Here is a 26,155-nt window from a genome sequence, read left to right on the forward strand (position 1 = left end):
CCCGCTATGGTGTTTGGGAAGATGTGACAATGACATCCCCATCTATGAAACAAAAAACAGGACTTTGTGGCACTTTAAGGACTAACAATATGGTTTATTAGGTGATGAGCCTTTGTGGGCCAGACCCACTTCCTCAGATCAAATAGTGGGTCTGAGGCATCTGAGGAAGTAGGTCTGGCCCACGAAAGCTCATCACCTAATAAACCATCTTGTTAGTCTTTAAAGTGCCACATAGTCCTGTTTTTTGTTTCAGCTACACCAGACTAACACGGCTACATTTCTATCACTATCCCCATCTATAAAACTGCATTTTGCCAGAGCTGCCACAAAAGAAGAAATATACAATATTGGAACCTTATAGGCCCAAGACTATGTGTACATCTGTTGTGGGACAAATAAGCATGCAGCTTACATAGATATCTACATTGGTTCTAGCATTTTTGTGCCACGCATGATACAAGGTTTTCCATATTAAGGGCATGTCAGAAGTGATGCCACAAATCATTTAGGTCCTGTCAACAACTAGAAACCTGAAGTAGGAGATTGCATCGCCATATTGAGCTCAAATGGGCTGAGAGTGAGGAAGTTCCGATAGCAGTCCAGTTCCTTCTGTCCAGCAGGAAGCAGTATTAGTCTGATAAAATCTGCACTATGCCAGTTTAAATAATCTGTCCAACTAATCTAGTGTCCGGTAGTCAATTCGTAATGCTTTTGAGGAAGTTGAACCATCTCCTCCCCACCCCCAGAAGAGAGTTCCCCATTCACTGCATCCTGAGGTTCTTCATAGAACATGTGAAAGACAGGAGCGTGTCTGGAGAGCTTAAGAAGGCGCAGTGCAATGCAGCATGCGGCGGCAGAGTGGGTCTCCTCCTTGACCACTCCCCTCATCCACCTGGCCGACTGTACGATGTAGTACTTCTGTGCCCTTCCCAGGCTCTGACGTCCAGTTACTGGTGTCACAGCCTTCATAGCTCTAAGTCTCATTTGGGGTAAAGAATTGATAGTTTCTGGACATGGGGCCAATGAACGGTCACTGTTCCTAGTCCCTCTATTCAATAATACAGGACGAGCTCATCACCTAATAAACCATCTTGTTAGTCTTTAAAGTGCCGCATAGTCCTGTCTTTTGTTCCAGCGACACCAGACTAACACGGCTGCATCTCTATCACTATTCACTAATACTACACATCCCAGAAAGCCCCTGGCCTCGTGCGCCTCTCTGCCACGCCCTAAGGTTCATGGGAATTGTAGTCCCTTGCGCTGTCACGCGCTCTTCCGCGTTCCTCTCGCCGAAGACTACAAGTCCCAGCATGCTCCGCGCTGAGCCGCCCAATCGTGCCGCGTCTAGCTGTGGGGGCGCGGCCGCGCCGAGGCCCCTTTCAAGATGGCGGACGAGAGCGAGCCTGCGGTGCAGCGGCCGCCGCCGAGGCCCCAGCGATCGCCCACGGAGGAGAATGACCACGAGCACTGCAGCGACTGCGAGAACGAGGACGGGCGCAGCTACAACCGGGGGTGAGCGCGGCCCCGAGCCCCCCGGGCCCCGCCGGACCGGCCCATTGAGCGGGGCCGCGGCCGGGAAGTGCGCCTCGCCCCGCCCTCGCGCGGCCTGATTGGCTGCCGGGCGGCGCGGCGAGCTGTGACTGGCCGGCCTCTTTGCCAGTCCAAGGGGGAGGGGCCCGTGGGCTGCAGCAGCATGTCTCGCAAGCTAAGCAGGGCCGGGCCGTAGCAGGGCGTGGATGGGAGACCTGTGGCGTGGGGTGGGGCGCCCCAGCCGGGGGCGCGGGAGCTGCTGGCCACGCCGGCGCCATAGCACGAGGGCTGCTGGTGCTTGGGTCCTGCCCACTTTGGCTTGGGGGAGGCACCAGCCGAAAGGCCCAGGAAAGGGAGCCTGGGGTGGGCATGGGCACCCTCAGTGCAGGGAGCCGCCCTGGGCAGGCGTGATTGTTGCGGACCCTGGAGAGCTTTGCACCCCAGCCAGTTGTGCTCTGGCCGGGTTTCCGCTGGGGTGACTTCATCGGCTCCCCTGCAGTTTAGCTTCCAAGCTGTGCGTGTTGCTGGGGCCTGGGAGCCGCTGTGGGGCTCTCCCTGGGGGCGAGAGACTCCAGTGCACCCCTAGCACATCGCTTCACCGTGTAATGCATGTGATGGAAATACGAGCGAAAGGGCCCCCCCTTAATATCAGGTGCAGCGAGTCTTGCATGCAACCCAGCTTGCCAGAGGCTTTGTGTTCTGCGTGCGGAAGGTGTTCCAGAGTATTACTAGGAAATGGCTACAGTGGAAAATGGAAGTTTTGTAAACAGTGAGCAATGAAAAGGGATGGGGGGGGGGTTGTCAAAATGTCTGTGTCCAGGGCAGCTTGACTGTCACTGCTGCTAGACCATAGGGCACCCACAGCCAGAAGGTTTTCCTGGTTAATGTGAACCAGGATTTTTCCCCCCTTCAAGTATGAACCTGGCTAACTCATTGGGCTTTTGTAGTTGAGTAGATCAGAGGAACAAGGCCTGGCTTCTGCTACACCAGCTGTGTCCAAACCCAGGTGTAGACAGCATGCTTCTGGTTCCAGATGGGAGGGCCTTGTTTTGCTATTCTAGTCTAATCTGTTGGGGGTTTCTAATGACCTATTTTATGGAATATTTATGCTGGAGATTTTATCCAACCCCCCTGTCTTTGCTTCTTAGTATCTAAATCGCACATCTTGAGGGATCTGGCTCGGGGATGGACTCATTGTTTTGCTGGTTCATACGGTGGGTCTGCGTATGGCGTGAGGCAGGCTGGTTGGAACAGTCTGCGAAATGCACTTGCTGCCTCCTGGGTATGAGGCTGCTTATGGCACCCAGGTTAGGGCAGCTGTTCTCCATGTTCTTCTTGCTGCCTATTGTAGGCTCCAGAAAACTTAGTTATGCGGGTGGCTTAAAGGAGAGACTTTCCCCTCCATTAGCCCCACTTTGTGTGCTGGTCAGTGTGAACTCAGCCACGTGTATAACCACAGTCTTCCAGACTTGTGCTGTGCGAATCTGAGCGTCAGTGGAACGACTTGCTCCGCTTTTCGTATCCTCGGCCCCCTAGGTGCAGATTTAGAGGCCATCAGCTAGAGAGCAGCCTCTTTGTCAGCAGCTTTTATTAGGCAATCTCTTGTGAAAGAACAAGCTGTTAAAAGCTCACGGAGGAACTAGTAAAGAAGCTTGCTTGTGCCCACAGGGGCTTGCTGTAGCGTTTCCTTTGCCCGTGGGCGGGGCACTGCTTCTTAGTGTAGTAGCTGGCCTGGGAGCTTTGATTGCCTTCTCCTCTGGCAGCTTGGGTTTGTAAAACCAGATCATCAAGGAGCAGGGCTGGGTCTCGCCTGCTGACTTTGCTTTGTGCTTTTTGCTGGCGTTGCCCAGGCCAGCTGAGTATAAACTCTCAGCCCTTTGTCTTCCTGGGGGGGAAAGTTTCGCACCTGATATTTTCCCATCCTAATGTGGACAAGGCAGGACCCCCCCACCCAGTCAAAGGCCTCTGAGAGAGAAAAGACCAAAGAGGAGAAGAGCAAGACTCCCAGAAGCTCATCCGAGTGGTGGCAGTGGGTGTGTTCTGTTCGTTTAATACGAGTGCGGAAACCAGCGTGACCCGATCCATGGATCCCAAGTGGGGGAAGCATCTGAAATGCCGCCTGTCGCGCAGCGATCTGCCAAGTGGCAAACAGCAGTGGGCAGTTCCCCTCCTCGGCGCCCGGGCGCTGCCCCAGGGCCGCTGTGCTCTTGCGACCGGGCCAGACACTGGGTCACTTTGCTGTGCAGTGGTGTTACGGGTGGGAAGCGGAGGAAGTGAGGTGGGTCTGCTTTGCTGGCGGACCGGTTCCTGGCGCAGACTCTGTGCCGAGGAGGCTTTCTTGGCCAGAGCGTCGTTTCCCGGTTTAGTGCGGGGGTGGGGGAGCTCAGGCCGTGGGGCTGGATGTGGCCCATGGCTTGCCTGGATCCAGCCCTAGGGCTCAGCACTGGGGAGCCAGTGATGGCATCCCTCCCTCCCTGCTGCTCTGCTGTGGGGCTGAGCACACCCAGTCTGCTAGCCTGGCCCCCCAGCTCCGCTGTGGGCAGTGTGGGGAGCGGCGTTCTCCTCCGTCTCTTTGCTTCTCACTTGTGTGCGGCCCCAGACTGATTTTTCTGTGGGCCAGCAGCCCCTGACCCGAAAAAGCCCCCCCCCCCTCGGTCTGTACATGGCCAACAAGTCCAATGCTCGAGTGAGCTCGTCTGCAGGGGCCCTGGAACCACCCTCGCCCCGTCGCGCTGGGGCCACTTGCGTGCTGCTCTCCCCCAAATGGCTGCATTTGGATGGTGGCCCCTGTGGGGGCTGCAGAGGGTTGGGGGGGGCAGTCGTAGCAGGGAGCCCGGGGTGATGCTCACTGCTAGAGACCTCGGCACTAGGGTGTGTGCCCCGGGTGGGGTCCCCGCCTGCCACAGCGAGCCCAGCAGCTGTTGTGGGTGTGGAAGGTGGGGCGGGGCTGCTCTGGCTGGGGAGAAGGGGGCCTGCCCTGTCCCCCGAGCGGCTGGGGGAGCCAGGGCAGCGGGGAAGGGTGGCAGACAGGGCTTCTCCAGGGGGGCTGCAGCTTCTCCAGTCTGCGAGGCAGCCCCTCCGCTGGCATGGCGAAGGCCGTGGTACGGCTCCCCCAGCTGAGGAGCACCCTGGAATTTGGTTTCTCAGCCTCTTCCATGCCAAGGGCCAGCTGCGTGCGAGGCCTGGGGCGGGCCCTGCGGAGACCTCGCGCTCGGCCCCGCTGCCCGTAATTCGCCATCTGGACGGCCGCTTAGACCTGCCCTTCCCCCGGCCTCGGGAGTCTAATGGGATTACCTGGCGTGTGGGACGGGGCCCTGACTGGCTGGGGGCGGATCTCGTGGGCGAGGCGCCCAGCTCTGCGGGGGCAGTTCCTGGCGGGGCGTCGCTCTCCTGCCCCAGCCTGGGGCGGGCTACAGGGTTTGGTGCCGTTTCCACTCCCCTGCTTTCTGAAGAGTTGCTCTTTCCCGGAGCGGGTGGCAGAGCCCCTGGCTCCGGGGAGAGGGGACTGTCAGCGTAGCCCGGCGGCTGCCGCCCGAGTCACGCGCTGCCCTTGCTGCTGCCAAGTGCTCCCCTGCTAGGAGCTGACAGAGCCAAGGGGGCAGCTGCAGGCTCCCTGCCAAGCCTGGGTGGCTGCCAGGGCGCTGGCAGGTGGGAAGATTCTGTCCCCAGCCCTCGCTCTGCACAGCCCAGGGTGCTGGGTCTGGCGTCCCGGCGAGCGAGGGGGGTCTCGGGTGTCGCAGTCCCGGTGCTGAGCCGGGGGCTGGGTTCGGTGGTGCCGGGTCTGGTGACTCAGGGAGCGAGGGGGGGTCTCGGGTGTCCCTGTACCGAGCCGGGGGCTGGGTTCGGTGGTGCCGGGTCTGGTGACTCAGGGAGCGAGGGGGGGTCTCGGGTGTCCCGGTGCCGAGCCGGGGGCTGGGTTCGGTGGTGCCGGATCTGGTGACTCAGGGAGCGAGGGGGGGTCTCGGGTGCCCGGTGCCGAGCCGGGGGCTGGGTTCGGTGGTGCCGGGTCTGGTGACTCAGGGAGCGAGGGGGGGTCTCGGGTGTCCCTGTACCGAGCCGGGGGCTGGGTTCGGTGGTGCCGGGTCTGGTGACTCAGGGAGCGAGGGGGGGTCTCGGGTGTCCCGGTGCCGAGCCGGGGGCTGGGTTCGGTGGTGCCAGGTCTGGTGACTCAGGGAGCGAGGGGGGGTCTCGGGTGTCCCGGTGCCGAGCCGGGGGCTGGGTTCGGTGGTGCCGGGTCTGGTGACTCAGGGAGCGAGGGGGGGTCTCGGGTGTCCCGGTGCCGAGCCGGGGGCTGGGTTCGGTGGTGCCGGGTCTGGTGACTCAGGGAGCGAGGGGGGGTCTCGGGTGTCCCGGTGCCGAGCCGGGGGCTGGGTTCGGTGGTGCCGGGTCTGGTGACTCAGGGAGCGAGGGGGGGTCTCGGGTGTCGCAGTCCCGGTGCCGAGCCGGGGGCTGGGTTCGGTGGTGCCGGGTCTGGTGACTCAGGGAGCGAGGGGGGTCTCGGGTGTCCCGGTGCCGAGCCGGGGGCTGGGTTCGGTGGTGCCGGGTCTGGTGACTCAGGGAGCGAGGGGGGTCTCGGGTGTCGCGGTCCCTGTACCGAGCCGGGGGCTGGGTTCGGTGGCTTTGGGCACTTTGCGCAGTTTGCGGTGAAGGTTGATCGCGCTGGTTGCAGCCAACGCCCGCACAGGCGGGTACCCTCCCTGGAGCCTGCCTGGCTAGGCCCTGCTTGTCTGCCGGGCACTTCCCGGGTAGGGATTGCGGCACACGGGGAGGGGGAGCCCGCCTGGAGCCCTTGCTCCTCCGACGTGCAGCAACCAGACCGACTTAGTTTCCAGGCTGAAGGCGCAGAGGCCTGGCCGGGTGAGTTCGGTTCACCGCCAGGAGGGGAGGCTGCTGCGTCTGGGCACTGGGCACGCGGGCGAGCTGGAAGAAATCCCTGTGCTGACGTGCTGAGTGAGCTCCCCCGCCCCAGTGGAGTCCCGGCAGAGCGCGGCAGGGAGCCCGCTGAGACCCCAGCGCTTCTGGCGGACGTGCTGAGGGCGGCTTTGCCCGTGGCCCATTGGCACCGGGAGCTGGCGAGGACTGCGGGGGCACCAGGACTCCACACCAGCAGCCACCCGCTGCCTGGGCCTGCCGTGGCCTTCGGCGCTCGTCCGAGGCGCTGTGCGTGGCGAGCTCGCGGCTGGGAGCTGCCAACGGTCTCCCGTGGCCGGCGCCCAGGCGGGAGGAAGAGTCTTGGTGCTGCAGCTGGGCTGTTGCCTTTGCCTTGCTGAATCCTGTGGGGAGGGCAGGAGCCCGGGGGGGGCAGGCTGCGAGTGGTGTACAGCTGCAGGGAGGGATTGAGAGCGCCCCCGGACGCGGCGCTGCGTTTGCCAGGCCCTGCTGCGGGGGGCTCTGTGCGAGGTCCGCGTCCCCGTGTGTGGCGGCGTAGCCAGGAGACGCGCACGCAGGCCGGACTCTGTGGGGCTCCCCGGCAGCGCCAGGCAGTGTCTCGCTCAGGGAGCCAGGCCCCGAAGCCCACCGTGGGCAGGCCGTGGGAGGGACGCGGCTAGAGACGCTCCCCCTCTGGTGTCTGGAGGCCTGGCCCGTGGGCTGTGCCCGGGCCTCTCGGCTCTGCAGTGCTGGGGCCGGCGGGCGGCTGGGCACCTGGCTGTCGTGCGCGCTGGAGGGGCCTCTCCGGCTTGCTGCTAAACCGGCCCCTTTCTCCTGGCCGCCTCGGGGTCTCCTGCTGCTCGCTCCGGGCCTGGCCCGGGGGCTGGGTGCTGGCCCTGCCTCCCGAAGGCCTGACTGCCCGGGCTGGGCCGGCAGCGTTTCCAGGGGAGCGGTTGGGCGCGTCTCACTGGACTGAGGAGCCGCAAAAGGCTCCTTGCCCTCTCCTCCCGCCCCCTGTAGCCTCGTGCTGGACCCAGCAGCCCCTGCCGGCCGCGCAGCTCCGGGGCAGCCGGGATGGTCTGGAGAAGGGCTGGGGGCTGCCTCCGGGGAGTACTCAGAGACGCGTCCCTCTAACCGGCTGCCTCCCTCCGCTGCCCTGCCAAGCTGGTGCTCTCCTGCCCTGCGCCTCGCCTCAGGGTGTGTGGCGCCCAGCGGGCTGGCCCGGTGCTTCCCAGGCGCGGCTGAGGCCGAACGCGGCGCCAACGACGGTCCGGGTGGGGAGTCTGAGTTTCATGCCCCCGCCGACTGTGGCACCTGACCCGTCGGGCGAGGGCGCTCCCGTGTGTGCCGCGCCGGGGCCGTTGGCTCGGGGGGGTCTGGGGGGTGAGTGCAGCCTGGGGCGTGCGGGGCGGCTTGTCTCGGAGCTCCTTTCCCAGCATGCCCTGAGCTGCGTGTCTCCCGGGCACCCCCCACTGCCGTGCGCCGGGGTGTCCGGATCAGAGCCCGCTCAGGCCAGTCGCTGCCCCAGCCAGGGGGTAGGGTGGAGCCGGGGCAGAGGCACTCGCACAAGCGGCTCCCGGAAGAGCCCAGGTGAGGCAGGAGACACGAGGACTCGTCCTCTTTGACGAAGCTTCCCCCTCGCCCTCCCCCAACGCCGTTTCTGCCCCTCTGCCCCAAGGGAAGGGCCCCGGGACTCCCTCTTGCCAGGCCAGGCCCTGCCGGGCTGAAGGAGGCCGGGCACTTTTCACCTCCCTTACCGGAGGCTTCCCTGGGAAGTGCTGATGCTCAGAAATGGGCAGCCCCTGAGGATTAGTCAGGCTCCTGGGGCACCCCCAGGCCTGGCCTGGACCAGGGAGCCCTGTGCTGTCTCTGGAGCCCCAAGCCTGGCAGTGCCCTAGGAGACGCCCCCAAGGCGGTTTGCTTTGTTCCCAGCGGCCTGAGCCCGGTGGACGACAGTGGAGCCAAAAAGAAGAAGAAGAAACAGAAACGGAAGAAGGAGAAGGGAGATCAGCTGGACGCGGCTCAGGACCAGCCCGTGAAGGTAAATCCCCTGGCCGCGGCCTGCGCTGCCCCCCGCTCTGTGGGGCGGGGCCCGGTGCGGAGACCCGCCCCCTGGAGGCTGTGTCGCGGGGCCGCCCAGCCTGGGAGTCCCGCCAGTGCCCGGAGGCGGATGTGGGAGACCTGGACCCAGCCCGCTGCTGGGCAGTCCAAGCTAGTGCCAGTGCTGCAGTGAGCCTGCCCAGCCTGGCGCGTTGCCCGGTCTGCCGCCAGCTTGCTGTGGGGTGGCCAAGAGGGGCTTGCTGCTCTCGCCAGCCAGACCCTCCCGCCGCCGGCCAGGGGCCTTGCCCGGCCCCCCCGAGACGGGGACGGTATTTCCTGCCTGTGGGTAGCATCCCACCCCGAGTGCGCCATTCAGAGGCCCTCGAGCTGCCTGTGCCTGGAACCCCAGGGCAGTGACGGCCGGTCCAGCAGGGACGGGGCAGTCCTGGGGGCGTGGCGCACGGCGGGGGCCGGGGGTGAGGGCCGCAGGAGTGGTCTCTCCCGGCCCTGGGCCTGCGCTCTGCTCGCTGGGGTTGGAGGCTGGGGAGAGCCGGGCCGGCAGCGAGAGGAAGGGGAGAATCTCACGCTGGGGAACCGGGGCGCTGTAAGCAAATAGCAGCCACTGGGGGCGCTTTGCCCTTTGGCTGTGTGCGTCCAGCTCCGAGCACAGCGGGGCCTCGTCTGTCCTAGCGCGAACGCTGCGTGACTGGAGCGGTGGGGGGCAGGTTCGTGCTGCCGCGTGGTCCCCTGGGCCCTTGTGGCCATCGTGGCTGGCGGCTGCGTGTCCCGGTTTGCAAAGCCCTGGCTCGCTCTGCGGTGGGGCCGGGGCCGAGAGCGTCTGCTGGCTGCCCTTGTGGCCGAAGGGGAGGGGCTCGGCTCCCTTGTCAGGCCGGGGCCATCGAGGTCTGGGCCTCTTTGAGCCAGCGCTCCCCGGCCGCAGCCCTGCCTCAGACACAGCTGGCATCCGAGCCGCCCTGACCCCTGTGCAGGATACGCAGCTACGTGGGGCAGCGCTGGGCCTTCATGTCCACTCCCTGCTCTGTGGCCCTGCCTCCTCCGGCGAGGATCTCGGTCACGTGACAGCGACAGGGCCGGGGCCGTGAGCAGCCACTGACCGTGGGGGAGGGCCTGTCACGTGGGAGTGACGCATTGCCAGCCCCGGGACCGACTGGCCGGCTCTGAATTCACGGGGGGAGGCGACAGCACCTCGGTGAAAACTGGTTTTAAAACCCGCCGGGTGCTGCTGAGGGTTATAAAATCACCCCGAGGAGCCCTGGGCCCCGGCTGCCATCGGCCCGCGCGCCAGTAGAGAAGTGCTGCGAAGGCCGCGGCGGGCGCCCGGGGGCAGTGTCAGTGTCAAGAGCAGGAGGCACCTTCTGTTCCCTGCCCAGGCCCTGCCGCGGTTTCGCCTCCGGCTCCAGTAGCCGGCGGTCGGGGAGCGTGGCTCACCCTCTGCCCTCGCGCCCCCGTCTCTGCCATGCAGGTGAACTCGCTGCCGGCCGAGAGGATCCAGGAGATTCAGAAAGCCATCGAGCTGTTCTCTGTGGGCCAGGGCCCTGCCAAGACCATGGAGGAGGCCAGCAAGCGCAGCTACCAGTTCTGGGACACGCAGCCGGTTCCCAAGCTAGGTATGTACTTATGGGCACCCTGTGCCCACGGGTCCTGACGACACCCCTCCCCCAGACCGTGGCCCAGCCCCCCAGACCTTTGCACCTTGCCTCAGGTGGGCGCCAGGCCAGTCTCTGTGCTGATCCTCAGCGCCCGTGGGAGCGAGGGGGCGTGTCCCTGCTGTCAGCTGGGAGAAACGGAGCCGCGGGCACGCTAAGTGACTGGCCCAAGGGCGCTGTGGACTCAGTGGCAGAGCCAGGTGTGGGTCCCGGTCTGGTGGCTGATCCTCCGCGCTGCCCTCCCTTCCCTGGGGTTGCTCTGTTGCCCTGGCACAGAGGGTGACTGGCGTGTGCTGGGGCCGGTTCATTAGCAGCACTCGCTGCCGATACTCTCCCTTTGGACCCGTCTCCGTGGGCTCCCCACAGCCACAGCGCCCCGCTCGGGAGGGCTGTCGGGGGGCCCGGTCCTGGCGCACACGTGACCGAGAGCCCGAAGGCCCCGCTTCCCTGGGTAGAAGTTCGCAGCTGAGGAGTGAAAATGCCGAGCGCTGGCGCCGGCGCCTGCGGGTCTCCTCGTGGCGGCGGAACCAGCTGGCTCCAAGCTCCTTGACCAGCGAAACCAACCGGCACGGGATGAGCTCGGGCCTACGGCTGAGATCTCCCCAGACCGTGCTCAAGCCTCTCTCCACCATGTGATTCCAAATCTCTTCCTCTCCCGCCCGGGCGCCGGAGTAAGGAGGAGCCTGCACCCCGTCCCATCGCCCGGGGGCCAGGCTCGGCCAGCACAACGGAGGGGCAGCCTCTTCCAGCGAGCCCAGCCCGGGGGAGGGGCTGGGGGCTCCTGGCCAGGGCTGATGGAAAGGCCAGTAGTTCTCTTGCGAGTTCGGGAATGGATGCAGCAATGGCTGTTAGCCACGGTGGTTGGGTTCGCAGCCGCGGGCTTTGGGGCGGGACCACTCAGTAAACCCCCTGTTCTGCTCGCTCCCTGGCGGCGCTTGGCTCCAGCCGCTGTGGGAAGACAGGCCGCGGGGCTGGAAGGGCCCAGGGGGGCTGGGGAGCCGGGGGCAGGACCGCTGGCAACTCTTCCGCTTCTCCCCTAGCGGGGAGTGTGGGACCCCTGGCGTGGCAGAGCCCGACCCAGCCTGTGTGCAGTGCTGCCGTGGGGACCCTGGCTCCGGCAGAGGCCACAGCCTGCTGCTGGTGAGCCAGGGAGCTGCCGTGGGACTAGGCCCCCGCGCTGTTACTGTGGCGGAGCGGGTGTCTGCGCCCTCCCGGGGGTCCTGCTGCCCCGCCTCCTGGCTGGACGTGTGGGCCAGTTGGCCAGCCGCACAGTGCTTGCAGGCCTGCCGTGTGGGGGAGCAGCGCCCTGGGCCTGCTTCCCTGTTGGGCTGCGGGCCAGTGCTGGGCGTCCGCCCTGTCTCGCCGCGGAGGGGCAGGGCACCGGCCGGGCCTCGCTCCGCACAGTTGCTCTCTCCCGGGAGAGGGCGGGACTGCGAGGCCACTGGGCTGCCACTGGCTGCGTCTGCCTCGGGGAGCGTGCACCAAGGGCTGTCCCCAGCCAGGGCCTAGGGGAGCAATGGCAGGAAGAGCCGTGTCTGTGCCCCGAGGAGGCGGGCACGTCCCAGCAGCAGCTCCCGCGGCGTCTGAGCGCACCGCTGCTTCCCCGGCAGCTCCCAGCTCAGTGCCCCGAGCGGGAGCCGCCTGGAGCCACAGGCCAAACGTCCCCCCTCCATGGGGAGCCAGGGAACTTGGCTCTTCTCAGCAGGTCCTTTGGAGAGGCCTTTGTGCTGCCCACGTGGGGTCTGGCCAGCCCTGTGCCTGGGCGTCAGCCTGGCACCTTCAGTGCAGCTCAGGCGTGTCTGCTCCCCGGGGCCCTTCTCGGAAAGGGGCAGCGCTCCCGGGTGCCTGGCCCTCGCCCCTCGCGCACGGCCTGCATGCCAGGAGCCCAAAGGGCATCGGAAGAGTCACACAGCCCCGGGGGGGGGCCTGAGCTGTGATCTCCCCCCGGCACAGCTGGGAAACGGAGGCCCAGAGCACTCCAGGGCCTTGTCCAGAGAGCAGCTCCGTGGTGGTGCTGCTACCGGAGCTCAGGACCAGCGTGTTTCCCGTCCTTGAGCAGAATGAATTTTCTTAAGAGCACCGACGCGGAGGGGGGCGTGCGACGCGGAGGGGGGCGTGCGACGCGGAGGGGGGCGTGCGACAGGTCGCCTTCGTATTGGCGCACATAACAACATTCCCGTGGTGGGGGTGGGGCCAAGGGGCTCCGGGCAGGGCAGAGGGTTGGGCTGCAGGGGTGTCAGGGAACGAGGGGGGCCCCAGGCTCGGGGAGGGGCTCTGCCCTGGGGATTGGGATGCAGGAAGGGCACAGGCTGTGGGCTTTGGGATGCAGGAGGGGCTTGGGGCTGGGGACAGCAGGGGGTTGGGACTTGGGCTTACCCGGGCGGCTCCCTGCCCCTGGCCACGGCACTCTGTGCTGGGTCTGGTGGGGGGCCCACGCCGGCCTCAGCTTCAGGGCTTGGGGGGGGAGCGCTGTCGCTGCTGCAGCATTAGGGGTAGCTTAGCTCAGGCCTGCTCCCCCTCCCCTGCCAGCTCCTGCACTGTCCAGTCGCTGCCACTTGGAACGGGGGGAGCGCCCGGTCGGGGTTTGCGGGGCCCCAGTGGGGGGGCTGTGGGGGGCGTCGGGATTGCTCCCTGCTCTTGTTTGAGCGCCAGTGAAAGGGTTTCGTGCGCGGCAGGAAGACAGCGTGTCGCACGTTCCTTTCAGCCGCACTTAACACCCCCCCCCCCCCCCCCCCGAGCTGAGCTGACCCCCCGGGACAGCTGGTGCCCGGGTCAAGGTCTCTTGGCTCCATCAGGCTCTTTACCAGCCACAGCCGTGAAACAACAGCAGCCTTGTTCGCTTCAAGGGCACTGAAACACGGGGAGGGGGAGGATCCTGGGGGCTGCCAGACGGCAGAGGCCGGCGCTGGACGGGAGACGCGCTAGGACGGCCCTGCGGACAATGGACGCGCTTCGGGCAGAGCTGGCAGGCCACAGCGAGATCGGCTATTTCTGGCTCCCCGCTAAGACCCTCCCCTCTCTAGGGGTTGGGTTGGGTCAGCAATTGGGTGGGAAACTGAGGAAGAGCCCAGAGTCTGCAGGGAGCAGTTAACGGGCTGCTGAGGTGGATGTGTCGCCTGCTGGGTGCCAGGGCCTGCCCCCTCCTAGCGGGGCCCGGGAGAGCCCAGCTCTGCTCCCCTAGGCCTGCCCTGCGCTTGGAGGCAACGAGCCGATTCTGGATCCTTGGGTGGATTTCAGAGCCGGGGATAAGCCCTGGGAGGCTCTGTGGGGGGCAAGGGGCTCTCGGCGGGGCCCCTGGGGGGGGGCAAGGGGCTCTCGGCGGGGCCCCTGGGGGGGGCAAGGGGCTCTCGGCGCGTCCATGGCTCCTGTCTCTCTCCCAGGGGAAGTGGTGAACACGCACGGGCCGGTGGAACCAGACAAAGACAACATCCGTCAGGAGCCCTACACCCTGCCCCCGGGCTTCACGTGGGATGCCCTGGATCTGGGGGACCGCGGCGTGGTGAGCAGGGCAGGGCGCTGGCTGGTGTCCAGCCTGGTGCTGGGCCCCAAGCGGCGGGATGTGTTCGGGGAGCCCCGCCGCTTCCCCAGCTCTGGCAGCCGTTGGGCTGCGCGCTCGGGCTAGACGGGGCTCTGCCTTGGGCAGCGCCATCTGTGCCCCTGCCAGCCAACCGGGCGGGTTCCCGTGGGAGATGGCGCTTCCCATGCGGCCCGTCTAGCTGCTCCCGGGCGCGCAGGGGGCCCGAGGAACATGGCGGGAGCGTCCCCGCCCCCGAGGCCAAGATGCCCCCAGATGAGTTGGGGGCGGAGAGGTTTCTCCTCTAGCGGGGCGGGCGACATGCGGCCTGTGGGCCGGAGCCGTGGCCCCGCGGGGCCCTCTGCACACTCGCCCTGTGGGGGGAGGGTCCCTGCAAGCTGCTCCGCCCCCAGCACTTTCCTCACACCTCCCATAGGCCAGAAACTGGCCAATGGGAGCTGCCGGGGCGGTGCTGGTGGGTGTGGGCGGCAAGGGGCGACCTGCTGAACCCCTCCGCTCAGACACGCAGCAGCTGCATGTGGGGCTGCGGTGGGCTGGAGCCTGCCTGAGCCCCTCACCGCTACCTGGGGGAGCGCCTCCCGGCCAGAGCCTGCCCCTGCCCCCTCCCGCGCTCCAACCCCCGCCCCTGGGCTCCGCCCCCTCCTGCACCAGCCCTGCAGCCCAGCCCTCCGTGCACAGCGTTGCGCAGGGCGGCCCCATAGCGCTGCCCCGGTCCGTGGAGAGGCCCTGCCCCTTGGCAGTCAGGCAGCAGCTGGGCCTGTGCCGCTCCAGGGGCTGCCCGCGCGGCCCTTCCGGGGTGGGGGCCCCTTGGCCTGCGGCTGGGGGCTGCTCTGACCGACGCTCTCGCCGCAGCTGAAGGAGCTCTACACGCTCCTGAACGAGAACTACGTGGAGGACGACGACAACATGTTCCGGTTCGATTACTCGCCCGAGTTCCTCCTGTGGTGAGTGGCAGGCGGCTGCCCCCCCCCCCCCCGCTCTGCGCCCGGCTCTGCCAGGGAGGCTGAGGGTCCACGCGAGAGCATCACGCTCGCTGGGGAGCCGTGGCCGGGCTTGGGTTGGCCCGTGGTTCTCCTGGGTCGGCTCCGCAGGCGCGTGGCCCCCTCGTCCAGTCCTTCGTGCAGCCTGGGCCCGCCCCCGCGCCGTTCTGTGGAGCCCTGCGCAGCCTTAGTGTGGCGTGGGAACGGCCCCAGCCCCTCTCCTGCGCAGACCCCCGCCCTGGCCTGCTCCGTGGCCTCAGGCTGGGGATGTGAAATCGGGACTCCAGCTAATCGAGTGGTCGATGGGGCGCTCGCTGCGCCGCTGCCTGTGACACTGAAATGTAGCAGCCACGGCAGCTCCGGTGCAAGGCAGAGGCGCAGCGGGGACCCCGCGGGGGTGGGGGCTGCTTCGGTCCCCTGCCCCCACGGAGACGGTGCTAGGGCGGCTTACGCCCGCTCCCCCCAGTGCTGGCTTTGCTCCCCCGCCCCCATGCTGATGCCGAGGCAGTGGGCGCGGGCGAAGCGACCGGCGGAGTCGTGACTCGACCGCCTGGTCAGCCCAGGCTTGTTGGCTACTCGCTCCCATCCCTGCCTCAGCCAGGGACCGGCCAAGGCCGCAGCCCGGGAGCCACCCGGGAGTCCCAGGCTCCTGCTCACTGAGTCGCCCCGGGGGCAAGCTGCTCATCTAGCGATTCGTTGGTTTCGGGATCGTCCTGGTAGCCCAGAGACCCTGGCCGGGACTCCTGCAGCCAGCCCATCGCCTGCTCCTTCCTGTGGGCTGGAGCGAGTGGCGCTTTGCTGTGTGCCGCTCCACGGAGCAGCAGTGAGCAGTGACCTTCCCGGGGGCAGCCGGCGCGGGGGGAGAGGCTCTGCTAGGCCGCTGGATGTTGAGTAATTGGATCGTTGTGTAACCGCATCCGATCTTAGCGGCTTCAGGAACCAGCTCCCGCTGGCCACCCCGCGCTGCTGCCTCTGCCTCCGCCTCCAGGGTCTGCTGCCGTGACGGGTCCGAGCTCCCCACGGACACAGGCTGCGCTGGCATCTCCATGGCAGCTGATCGAGACAGCAAAGCGGGGGGGCCAGGTGGTGGCTCTGTGGAGCTGGCCCATGGGGAGAACCGGCTTGAAAGCCAGCTCCCCGTGTGTCCCATCCCCACGCCTGCCCCACCCCCCACGCTGCTGCTTCTCTGTCAGAGGCTGCAGCATGTGGGGGGTGGGGGCGGACAGGTGGCTCTGTGGAATCCAGTGCTCGTGGGGAGCACCAGCTCCCGACTCCCCTCCCTGCACCCTCGAATTGCGAGGCAGCAAAGGGGGAGGCAGCAAAGGGGGAGTGCATGTAGTTGGCAGGATGAACTGATACGCCCAGGCTTATCGTTAATCGTGTACTCGACTGTACCCTGACGTCCCTACTCTCTGCATTGGATTTTAATTATTGCTACTTAACGAGTGTGCCATGCCCATGGCCGTGAAGAACCCCTCGTGTTTCACAAGTGTGTGTCACTGCAGCTGTGCAAGCCATAAACCCGCAGCAATGCGCAGTGCAGTGCGTAACCCGCCCCGCTGTGCCCAGCACTAACCCCGCAGCAGTGCAGTGTGATAACCCGCCCCGCTGTGCCCAGCACTAACCCCGCAGCAGTGCAGTGTGATAACCCGCCCCGCTGTGCCCAGCACTAACCCCGCAGCAGTGCAGTGTGATAACCCGCCCCGCTGTGCTCGTGCATAACCCCGCAGCAGTGCAGTGTGATAACCTGCCTCTCTGTGCACAGAGCTAACCCCGCAGCAGTGCAGTGTGATAACCCGCCCCTCTGTGCACAGAGCTAACCCCGCAGCAGTGCAGTGTGATAACCCGCCCAGCTGTGCTCGTGCATAACCCCACAGCAGTGCAGTGCCATAACCCGCCCAGCTGTGCTCAGGCATAACCCTGCAGTAGTGCAGTGTGATAACCCGCCCTTCTGTGCTCATGCATAACCCTGCAGTAGTGCAGTGCGATAACCCGCCCTTCTGTGCACAGCGCTAACCCCGCAGCAGTGCGATAACCCGCCCTTCTGTGCCCAGCACTAACCCCGCAGCAGTGCAGTGTGATAACCCGCCCAGCTGTGCTCAGGCATAACCCTGCAGTAGTGCAGTGTGATAACCCGCCCTTCTGTGCTCGTGCATAACCCTGCAGTAGTGCAGTGCGATAACCCGCCCTTCTGTGCACAGCGCTAACCCCGCAGCAGTGCGATAACCCGCCCCTCTGTGCCCAGCACTAACCCCGCAGCAGTGCAGTGTGATAACCCGCCCAGCTGTGCTCGTGCATAACCCCGCAGCAGTGCAGTGTGATAACCCGCCCAGCTGTTCTCGTGCATAACCCTGCAGTAGTGCAGTGTGATAACCCGCCCAGCTGTGCTCGTGCATAACCCTGCAGTAGTGCAGTGTGATAACCCGCCCAGCTGTGCTCAGGCATAACCCCGCAGCAGTGCAGTGCGATAACCCGCCCAGCTGTTCTCGTGCATAACCCTGCAGTAGTGCAGTGTGATAACCCGCCCAGCTGTGCTCAGGCATAACCCCACAGCAGTGCAGTGCGATAACCCGCCCTTCTGTGCACAGAGCTAACTCCGCAGCAGTGCGCAGTGCTGCACTATAACCCACCCAGATGTGCACAGCCAAACCCAGCAGCAGTGTGCAGTGCAGTGCGATAACCCACCCTTCTGTGCACAGCGCTAACCCCGCAGCAGTGCGATAACCCGCCCTTCTGTGCACAGAGCTAACCCCATGGGCAGAACTTCTCCCTGGCTCTGAAGTGCTCCGGCTTCTGCTCCCTGTGCTGAAAGGTTCTGTGGAAGGTCCCAGGACTGCTGGGCCCGGGGAAAGCTGCTTGTGGGCAGGGCTGCTCCCCCGGACGGGCGCAGCCGCTGGGTGGCGGTGGGCGCCGCCTGGGGGAGAGGCAGCGTCCGCTGGTGCAGGCCTGTGCCGGGACTGAGCGGCTTGACTTCTCCAGGGCTCTGCGGCCCCCTGGCTGGCTGCCCCAGTGGCACTGCGGCGTCCGAGTCGTGTCTAGCAAGAAGCTGGTTGGATTCATCAGCGCTATTCCAGCCACCATCCACATCTACGAGTCGTAAGCCCCTTCCTGTTCCGCCAGCTGCCGCTCTTCCCCGGGGCGCCGGAGGCGCGAGGCTGGGTCCCAGCATCTGGTGCTTAGGGGGGGAGGGGGCACGTGGCTCTAGGAGCCTCGGGTCCGAGGGAAGCAGCTCTTGTAAGAGGTTGAAGCCTGGGGCTGGGATTCCCCCAGGCAGGGGCTGGGCTTGACGATCCCGGGTCCCACTGATGCCACACTGCTCCTACCCACTGGCTGCTGCCTGTGCAGCCTCCGGCATGGGCCAGGCTGATCTGCTCGAGGCACAAACCCGCCCGTGTGACTCACCGAGCGCTGGGAGCGGAGGGCTCCGGCCGCCAGTCCAGGCAGCTGTGCTGGTGACTTGCCCCGCCGCGGGGGGTGACTGCCTGGAGCTACGGCCCACAACGGGGAGGTGCCGGGCTCCGGGGGCTAGGGCTGTGCCATCTGCAGCGCGAGGGGGGTTCCTCCCGCCGGCCGTGCAGGACTCCCCCGCTCTGCGCTGCCCCCTCCAGAGAGAAGAAGATGGTGGAGATAAACTTCCTGTGCGTCCACAAGAAGCTGCGCTCGAAGCGGGTGGCCCCGGTCCTGATCCGGGAGATCACCCGGCGGGTTCACCTGGAGGGGATTTTCCAGGCTGTTTACACGGCAGGGGTCGTGCTGCCAAAGCCCGTGGGGACTTGCAGGTGAGTGACGCGCCGAGCAGCTTGTCCTGCCCGCACTGCCCTTCAGGGAGCCAGCCGGGCGGCGGGGAGCTGCCGGCTCTGGAGGCCTGAAGCCTCGTCCCGAGCGCTGCTCCGGCGTGTGAGCCCCAGGCGTGGCCCTGCAGAGCGCCAGCAGCCGTCCTGCCCCACAGCAGGGGGCGTCGGCCCGAGCCGGGACACGATGGCCTGGGAGTGGCTCGCACGGTGGGCGGTGTCCCGAGCGGCTGGCGGGTGTTGCAGGCGTCAAGCAAAGCGGGGGTTGGAGGGAGTTTGCAGGCGCTGCGGGGCGGGGCGAGGGGCTGACCCACGGGCTGGGGGAGTGGCTGCCTGGGCCGACTCTTGCTCGCCACCTTGTGGCGCTCACAGGACTTGCAGGCACGTCCGGCCTGGTGACCTGGGCTCGTGTCCCCACAGATACTGGCATCGCTCCCTCAACCCTCGCAAACTGATCGAGGTCAAGTTCTCCCACCTGAGCCGGAACATGACTATGCAACGCACCATGAAGCTCTACCGCCTGCCGGAGGTGTGTGCTGGGAGCCGCCTGCGCCGAGGAGTCTGAGCCCCTGCCCCGGAGCCGGCCCCGCTGGTGCTCAGCCACTTGTGCCCCCCATGAGGGGCTCCCCCTGCCCCGGAGCCTGCCACGCTCAGCCACTTGTGCCCCCCATGAGGGGCTCCCCCTGCCCCGGAGCCTGCCACGCTCAGCCACTTGTGCCCCCCATGAGGGGCTCCCCCTACCCCGGAGCCTGCCACGCTCAGCCGCTTGTGCCCCCCACGAGGGGCTCCCCCTGCCCCGGAGCCTGCCACGCTCAGCCGCTTGTGCCCCCCACGAGGGGCTCCCCCTGCCCAGGAGCCTGCCACGCTCAGCCACTTGTGCCCCCCACGAGGGGCTCCCCCTGCCCCGGAGCCTGCCACGCTCAGCCACTTGTGCCCCCGACGAGGGGCTCCCCCTGCCCCGGAGCCTGCCACGCTCAGCCGCTTGTGCCCCCCACGAGGGGCTCCCCCTGCCCCAGAGCCTGCCACGCTCAGCCGCTTGTGCCCCTGACGAGGGGCTCCCTCTGCCCCGGAGCCTGCCACGCTCAGCCACTTGTGCCCCCGACGAGGGGCTCCCCCTGCCCCGGAGCCTGCCACGCTCAGCCACTTGTGCCCCCCACGAGGGGCTCCCCCTGCCCCGGAGCCTGCCACGCTCAGCCGCTTGTGCCCCTGACGAGGGGCTCCCCCTGCCCCGGAGCCTGCCACGCTCAGCCGCTTGTGCCCCCCACGAGGGGCTCCCCCTGCCCCAGAGCCTGCCACGCTCAGCCGCTTGTGCCCCTGACGAGGGGCTCCCCCTGCCCCGGAGCCTGCCACGCTCAGCCACTTGTGCCCCTGACGAGGGGCTCCCTCTGCCCCGGAGCCTGCCACGCTCAGCCACTTGTGCCCCCGACGAGGGGCTCCCCCTGCCCCGGAGCCTGCCACGCTCAGCCACTTGTGCCCCCCACGAGGGGCTCCCCCTGGCCCGGAGCCTGCCACGCTCAGCCGCTTGTGCCCCCCACGAGGGGCTCCCCCTGCCCCGGAGCCTGCCACGCTCAGCCGCTTGTGCCCCTGACGAGGGGCTCCCCCTGCCCCGGAGCCTGCCACGCTCAGCCGCTTGTGCCCCCCACGAGGGGCTCCCCCTGCCCCAGAGCCTGCCACGCTCAGCCGCTTGTGCCCCTGACGAGGGGCTCCCCCTGCCCCGGAGCCTGCCACGCTCAGCCACTTGTGCCCCTGACGAGGGGCTCCCCCTGCCCCGGAGCCTGCCACGCTCAGCCGCTTGTGCCCCCCACGAGGGGCTCCCCCTGCCCCAGAGCCTGCCACGCTCAGCCGCTTGTGCCCCTGACGAGGGGCTCCCCCTGCCCCGGAGCCTGCCACGCTCAGCCACTTGTGCCCCTGACGAGGGGCTCCCTCTGCCCCGGAGCCTGCCACGCTCAGCCACTTGTGCCCCCGACGAGGGGCTCCCCCTGCCCCGGAGCCTGCCACGCTCAGCCACTTGTGCCCCCCACGAGGGGCTCCCCCTGGCCCGGAGCCTGCCACGCTCAGCCGCTTGTGCCCCCCACGAGGGGCTCCCCCTGCCCCGGAGCCTGCCACGCTCAGCCGCTTGTGCCCCTGACGAGGGGCTCCCCCTGCCCCGGAGCCTGCCACGCTCAGCCGCTTGTGCCCCCCACGAGGGGCTCCCCCTGCCCCAGAGCCTGCCACGCTCAGCCGCTTGTGCCCCTGACGAGGGGCTCCCCCTGCCCCGGAGCCTGCCACGCTCAGCCACTTGTGCCCCTGACGAGGGGCTCCCCCTGCCCCGGAGCCTGCCACGCTCAGCCACTTGTGCCCCCCACGAGGGGCTCCCCCTGCCCCGGAGCCTGCCACGCTCAGCCACTTGTGCCCCCCACGAGGTGCTCCCCCTGCCCCGGAGCCTGCCACGCTCAGCCACTTGTGCCCCCCACGAGGTGCTCCCCCTGCCCTGGAGCCTGCCACGCTCAGCCACTTGTGACCCCCACGAGGGGCTCCCCCTGCCCCAGAGCTGTCCCCACTGGCCCGGCGTGCTCAGCTGCTGCTGGCCAATCAGCCTCCTGCTTGGAGGGATATTTAGGACGCCCGTCACCATAGCAGCCAGTGGCTTACTTCTCACAGGAATTGAGCCCGGCCCTGGGTCTGGCTCGGCCCTGCTGCCCTGGGTGGCAGGAATCGGCTGAGACCAGACAGACACCAGGCCGGGGGCAGCAGCTTCCGTCGTGTGCTGGGGGGAGGTCCGGGGACCCAGCGTGGTTTGGCAGCTTCCAGGGCCCACAGCAGAGAGCGGCCCTTTTGGGCGCAGGACTGGAGCGTGGCTCTGGGAGCTGCTCCAAGGAGCCTTCTGGTTGTGGGGTCCCGGAGCGCCCGGCGCCCTGAGCTGTGCCCTGGCATCCCCCTCGTGCCGCCGCTGGGGGCAGGGACGCCTGGTCAGAAGCTGGCACCTCCGGGACGCTCTGGAAGGGGTCGGGCTCAGTGCCCAGCCAGGGAAGCTGCCGCCTACTTTATCCCCAGCCCCACGTCCTGCCGCACCCCTGCGCCCCCTTGCGTGCTCTTGCCCGGCCCTGAGCCCTGGCACTGTGGGTCAGGCTGGCTTGGAGCCTCCCAAGCGCGGGCTCCTGGGGCTGCTCTGCAGGGCGGCGGGCAGGGCCGGGCAGGGTGGGGGGGTCCCCTCCCAGCCCTGCAGGCACCGAGCCAGCGCGACGGACTCTGCCCTCCGCAGACCCCGAAGACGTCCGGCCTGCGGGCCATGGAGCACAGGGACATCGCCGCCGTGCACAGACTGCTCAGCAAGTACCTGCGGCAGTTCCACCTGAGCCCGGCCATGAGCCGCGAGGAGGTGGAGCACTGGTTCTTCCCGCAGGAGAACATCATCGACACCTTCGTGGTGGAGGTGAGCGCCGCTCGGCCCGCCCGGCTCAGCTGCTCCCCTGCTTGCTGGCCGCCGGGAGCCGCTTCCTGGAGGCGTGTGGAGCGAGGTGCCCACGGGGCAGGGCGCCGCGCGGGCGGTGGGAGGGGGTTGGGTCGCTGCGGGGGCGGCTGCGCGGCCTTGGCACCCCCCCTCGTGCTGAGCTGAGGCCTTGGCCTGGACCTACGCTGCCCCCTTGGCTTTCAGAGCCCTGCCGGCGAGGTGACGGACTTCCTGAGCTTCTACACTCTGCCCTCCACCATCATGAACCACCCCACGCACAAGAGCCTGAAAGCCGCCTACTCCTTCTACAACGTGCACACCAGGACCCCGCTGCTCGACCTCATGAGCGACGCCCTCATCCTGGCCAAGTCGGTGAGCAGGCCCGGGGCGGGCGCTGCCGGGCGGCTGGGCTGAGCTGGCTGAGTGCAGGCCCTGGGGATCTGGGGGAGCCACGGTGAAAACACGCGTGAACGGGGAGACCTGCATTGTGGCTCGGAGGAGCCTGTGCTTTGCCCAGCCGGGCCGTCTCCCAGGGCCTCCCGTCCAGCCTTTGCCAGACAGCTGGGCTTGAGACGCGCCCTGCGAGGTGCAAGGGGCTGTACAGACCTGCCCCGATGGGCACAGAGCCGGGCAGCAGCGGGGCGGGTTGCTCCAGGCCCTGGCGGGGGAGGCAGGCTGGCGGAGGCTGGGCGGGCGGCGCCGGGGCAGAGGGCGGCACAGCTGGAGAGGCTGGCGCTGGGGGAGCCTTGCTGATCCTCTCCCGTTGTGGCCCCCTGCAGAAGGGGTTTGACGTGTTCAACGCGCTGGATCTCATGGAGAACAAAACCTTCCTGGAGAAGCTGAAGTTTGGGATTGGGGACGGGAATCTGCAGTATTATCTCTACAACTGGAAATGCCCCAGCATGGGGGCAGAGAAGGTGAGCGCCTCGCCCTGCCGGGGCTTGTTCCGAACCTCTGGGACTTGGCGCAGGCTCTACTGGGCCTCCGCAGCTCTGGGCCTGGGGGGGGTCCGTGGCTCAGTGGCTGCCCTGCGGCCATGCCCGGGGCTAGCAGCACTGGCCCACGGGCTCTGGAAACGCAATCCGCCCGCCAGCGCGGCCCGACGGCGGCTAACGCCCTGAAACGCTTGTGGTGTCTTAGCAGAGCCGCAGGCTAAGGCCGGAGCACGACCCTGTCGCTAGCTGGGCCACGAGGCGGGAGGGGGCTGGGGCACTTTGCAGCAGCGGGGCGGGCGAAGCGAGTTCACGGCCCAGGTGAGTTGGAATGGGCCAGATGCACTGTAGTTCTCCCCCTCCTCGGGGCGCCGCCGGCAAGCACCCTCCTTACTGGGCACGGCTAGCGAGCGGCCCGGCTGGGCGTGTTGAACTGGGGAACCGATTAAACGGGATTTTTCATACAAAACATACATACGGTTAGCAAGAGGCGAGAGGACGGGACGTGGGACCGAGGAGGAGCCAGGCCGTGCACAGAGGCCGTGCCTGGGCCGGCTGGACGCTCCGGGTGTTCGTGGCCTGGGGGGAGCTCTCAGTCCCCAGAAACGTGCCCTTTGGAACAAGCAGAAAACTAGGCACACAGAAGGAGAAGTCCACCTGAGACCCAGGGCAGGAACCCTCTTCCCAGCATAGATCACCATAGAGCTGGAAGAGACCTCAGAAGGTCAAGTCCAGCCCCCTGCGCTAGGCAGGACCAATCCCAACTAAATCAACCCGGCCAGGGCTTTGTCAAGCCGAGACTTAAACACCTCTAGGGATGGAGACTCCACTACTGCCCTAGGGAACCCATTCCAGTGCTTCACCACCCGCCTAGGGAAATAGTTTTTCCTAATGTCCAACCTGGACCTCTCCCACCACAACTTGAGACCATTGCTCCTTGTTCCACCATCTGTCACTACTGAGAACAGCCTCTCTCCATCCTCTTTGGAACCTCCCTTCAGCGGTCTCTTGCCCACCAAGGCCCCTAGACCGAAAACCCCACCAAAACCAGCCATCCTCTTAGGAGCCTGGAGAGCAGAGCCACCCCAAACGGTGCAGCGCAGGCCTGGGCGAGCGGTCGAAGGGGGATGCCTGTGCCCAGGTGGAACCACCTCTGTGCCCCCAACACCATCCCTGCCAGGGTACTGCTGGAAACGGGCCGCCGAAGCTGGACTCCAGACAGCTCCCACAAGGCCGGGAAGGCCGCATCCGCACGCAGCCCGGTCGCTCTCCCGCGTCAGCGGCTCCAGTGCAGCATCGGGTGCAGAGATGCTGCATCTGACGGCCGAGCTCCTCCGCGGCCTGTGCTGAAGAACCGAGCTGTTCTGAGCAGGTCCAGCGGCTGCCTCCGCAGCAGGGAACGTCCTGGCGCGTTGGCCCGTGCCAGTGGCAGAGGGTCATGGCGTGGGGCCCAGGCGGACTAGCCCCTGCGACGGCTGCATCTCTTGCCCTGGTCTTAGCCGCCTCCGCCCGCCCTCGAGCGATGAGCCTCGCTGCTGGCCCTGCCTCGCCCGGCGGCTGCTGCCCGACCCGCTCACCCCCTCACAAGCCGTTCCCCGAGGGCATCCGGCCATCTCTCCGCTCGCAAGCCTGCTCCTAGTGGCCCTGCCTTGGACCCGGCTGGGCCCCTCGGCAAGCGGCTCCTGCACCTCTCTGTGGCCGCGCCATTGCTAATAGCCCCCAGCCAGCCTCCTGCTCTCTCCCACACGCTGGAGGCCCCCGCGCCGCTGGCAGAGGGGTGGGCAGAGCTGGGCCAAAGCTACTCGGCTCCATCGCAAACGATCACCATGGTCGCTCTGCCTGACCAGGCCGCTCTGCTCCACCAACTGGGGATGGGTGAACCTGCGTGTGCTCCGCTGCCGACCCCTCCCGCCTCGGCGGTTAACGGAGCCTCGCAGCCGGAAGGAGCCGGGTCCGGATGGCGCCGAGCCCGGTGCAAAGGCTCCGGGACGCGCCACGGCCTGGAGTGGAACCCGCCCTGGGCCACGTCTCGCAGAGCTGCAGCTACAGCCCCAGGCGAGTGGCGCTGATCGGCTCAGGACCCCGCTCAGCACCCGGCACCGCAGGCGGCTCCTTCCGGAGGGGAGTCCCTGCACAATTTGGGCGTCTGCATGAAAAGGCACCAGCTTAGCCAGGGACCAACCTGACCCCAATACAGATCTCCCCATGGGCCCCCGTCCTGCCCTGGCACGGCCCCTCCAGTGTGCCAGGCGGTTCCCATCTCAGTCCCGGCACGGGGTTGGACTCCGCCTCGGGTCACGCCGGGCTGCGCTGCAGAGCAGGGGCTGGACTCTCCCTGCGTGCCTGCCCATGGTGCCCTGCGGTGCGGGCGGCTCTTCGGGCCTCTCGCCGGGCTGGGCTGGGGCGGTGGGGGTCGCGGCCGGGAGGGCGGTGGGGGTCGTGGCCGGGAGGGCGGTGGGGGTCGCGGCCGGGAGGGCGGTGGGGGTCGCGGCCGGGGAACGTTCCTCCCGCTGCGCTTCCTCACCTGTTCCCATTGGCTCGCAGGTCGGACTGGTGCTGCAGTAGCCAATCCCGAGAGGAGCGCGACGCCTCGGAGGCGCGGGGCCGGGGAGCCAAGGCTGCCGTGCAGGTGGGGCTCCCGGGGGCGCGGCCCCTCTGGCGAGGAGCTGGGACGGCGCCAGCGCCGGGTTTTAAGGACTGTCACGGGACGCCGGCCCCGCGCTGGGCAGCGGCAGCAGCACGTCCACGCAGCGTCCTCCAGACGCCCCCCGGGGCACGGCACTGCTGCAGGCTCGCTCCCGCTCGGCGCGGCGGGGAACGGGTGGATATTAAAGGTATATATTGTACCGCCTTCGGTCCTTCCTCGGGCAGACCAGGCCCTCGCCCCTCCCCGCCCCCTGCTCCGTCCTGGGCAGCGCTGGCTTCAGGTCCCGCGTGGCTCAGGGGGCTTGGTGGCTTCCTCCCCACCAGGGACACGGCCTGCTCGGGGCCCCTCCTTTTCCTGAGCACCAGATCCCTGATTTCCCGAGAGCCAGGGGCTGGAGCTGTGGCCATGGAGAGCCGAGAGCCTGCTTCTTCCCAGGCTGGGGCCTGGAACTGCCCCCCCTTCTCTGGGGGCTCTGCCCTCAGCCCCTCCCCCCAGCCTGGGGCCTGGAACCACCCCCCCCACACACACACACAGGGCAGGCACCAAGGGGCAGGGTGGAGGAGACACGTGCCAGGGGGCCAAGAGGAGACAATGAGGGCAAAGGACGGGGGGGGGGACAGGGTGATGCTAGGAGAGGGGAGGGGGTGGGCTTGAGGAAGGTGGGGATTGGAGCAAGTCGTGTGAGGGGGCAGAGGGTGGGGAGGGGGTGGGCACCAGGGAAGCGGAAGGCGAGG

The 26,155-nt window shown here is 67.2% G+C and overlaps 1 protein-coding gene across 1 annotated transcript; it reads left to right on the top strand.

Annotated features, from left to right (window-relative positions):
- Positions 1-1,352: 1,352 nt before the first annotated feature.
- Positions 1,353-25,620, top strand: NMT1 (N-myristoyltransferase 1). The gene is made up of 12 exons (XM_075911419.1): positions 1,353-1,512; positions 8,332-8,440; positions 9,923-10,067; positions 13,487-13,605; positions 14,494-14,585; positions 17,601-17,717; positions 18,230-18,400; positions 18,833-18,941; positions 21,654-21,824; positions 22,047-22,214; positions 22,622-22,759; positions 25,319-25,620. The coding sequence occupies exons 1-12, from the start codon at positions 1,385-1,387 to the stop codon at positions 25,337-25,339; spliced, it is 1,488 nt and encodes a 495-aa protein (XP_075767534.1). The 5' UTR covers positions 1,353-1,384; the 3' UTR covers positions 25,340-25,620.
- The last annotated feature ends 535 nt before the right edge of the window (positions 25,621-26,155 follow it).

Source organism: Pelodiscus sinensis, chromosome 29, assembly GCF_049634645.1.
Source record: "Pelodiscus sinensis isolate JC-2024 chromosome 29, ASM4963464v1, whole genome shotgun sequence".
Taxonomy (NCBI): domain Eukaryota; kingdom Metazoa; phylum Chordata; order Testudines; family Trionychidae; genus Pelodiscus; species Pelodiscus sinensis.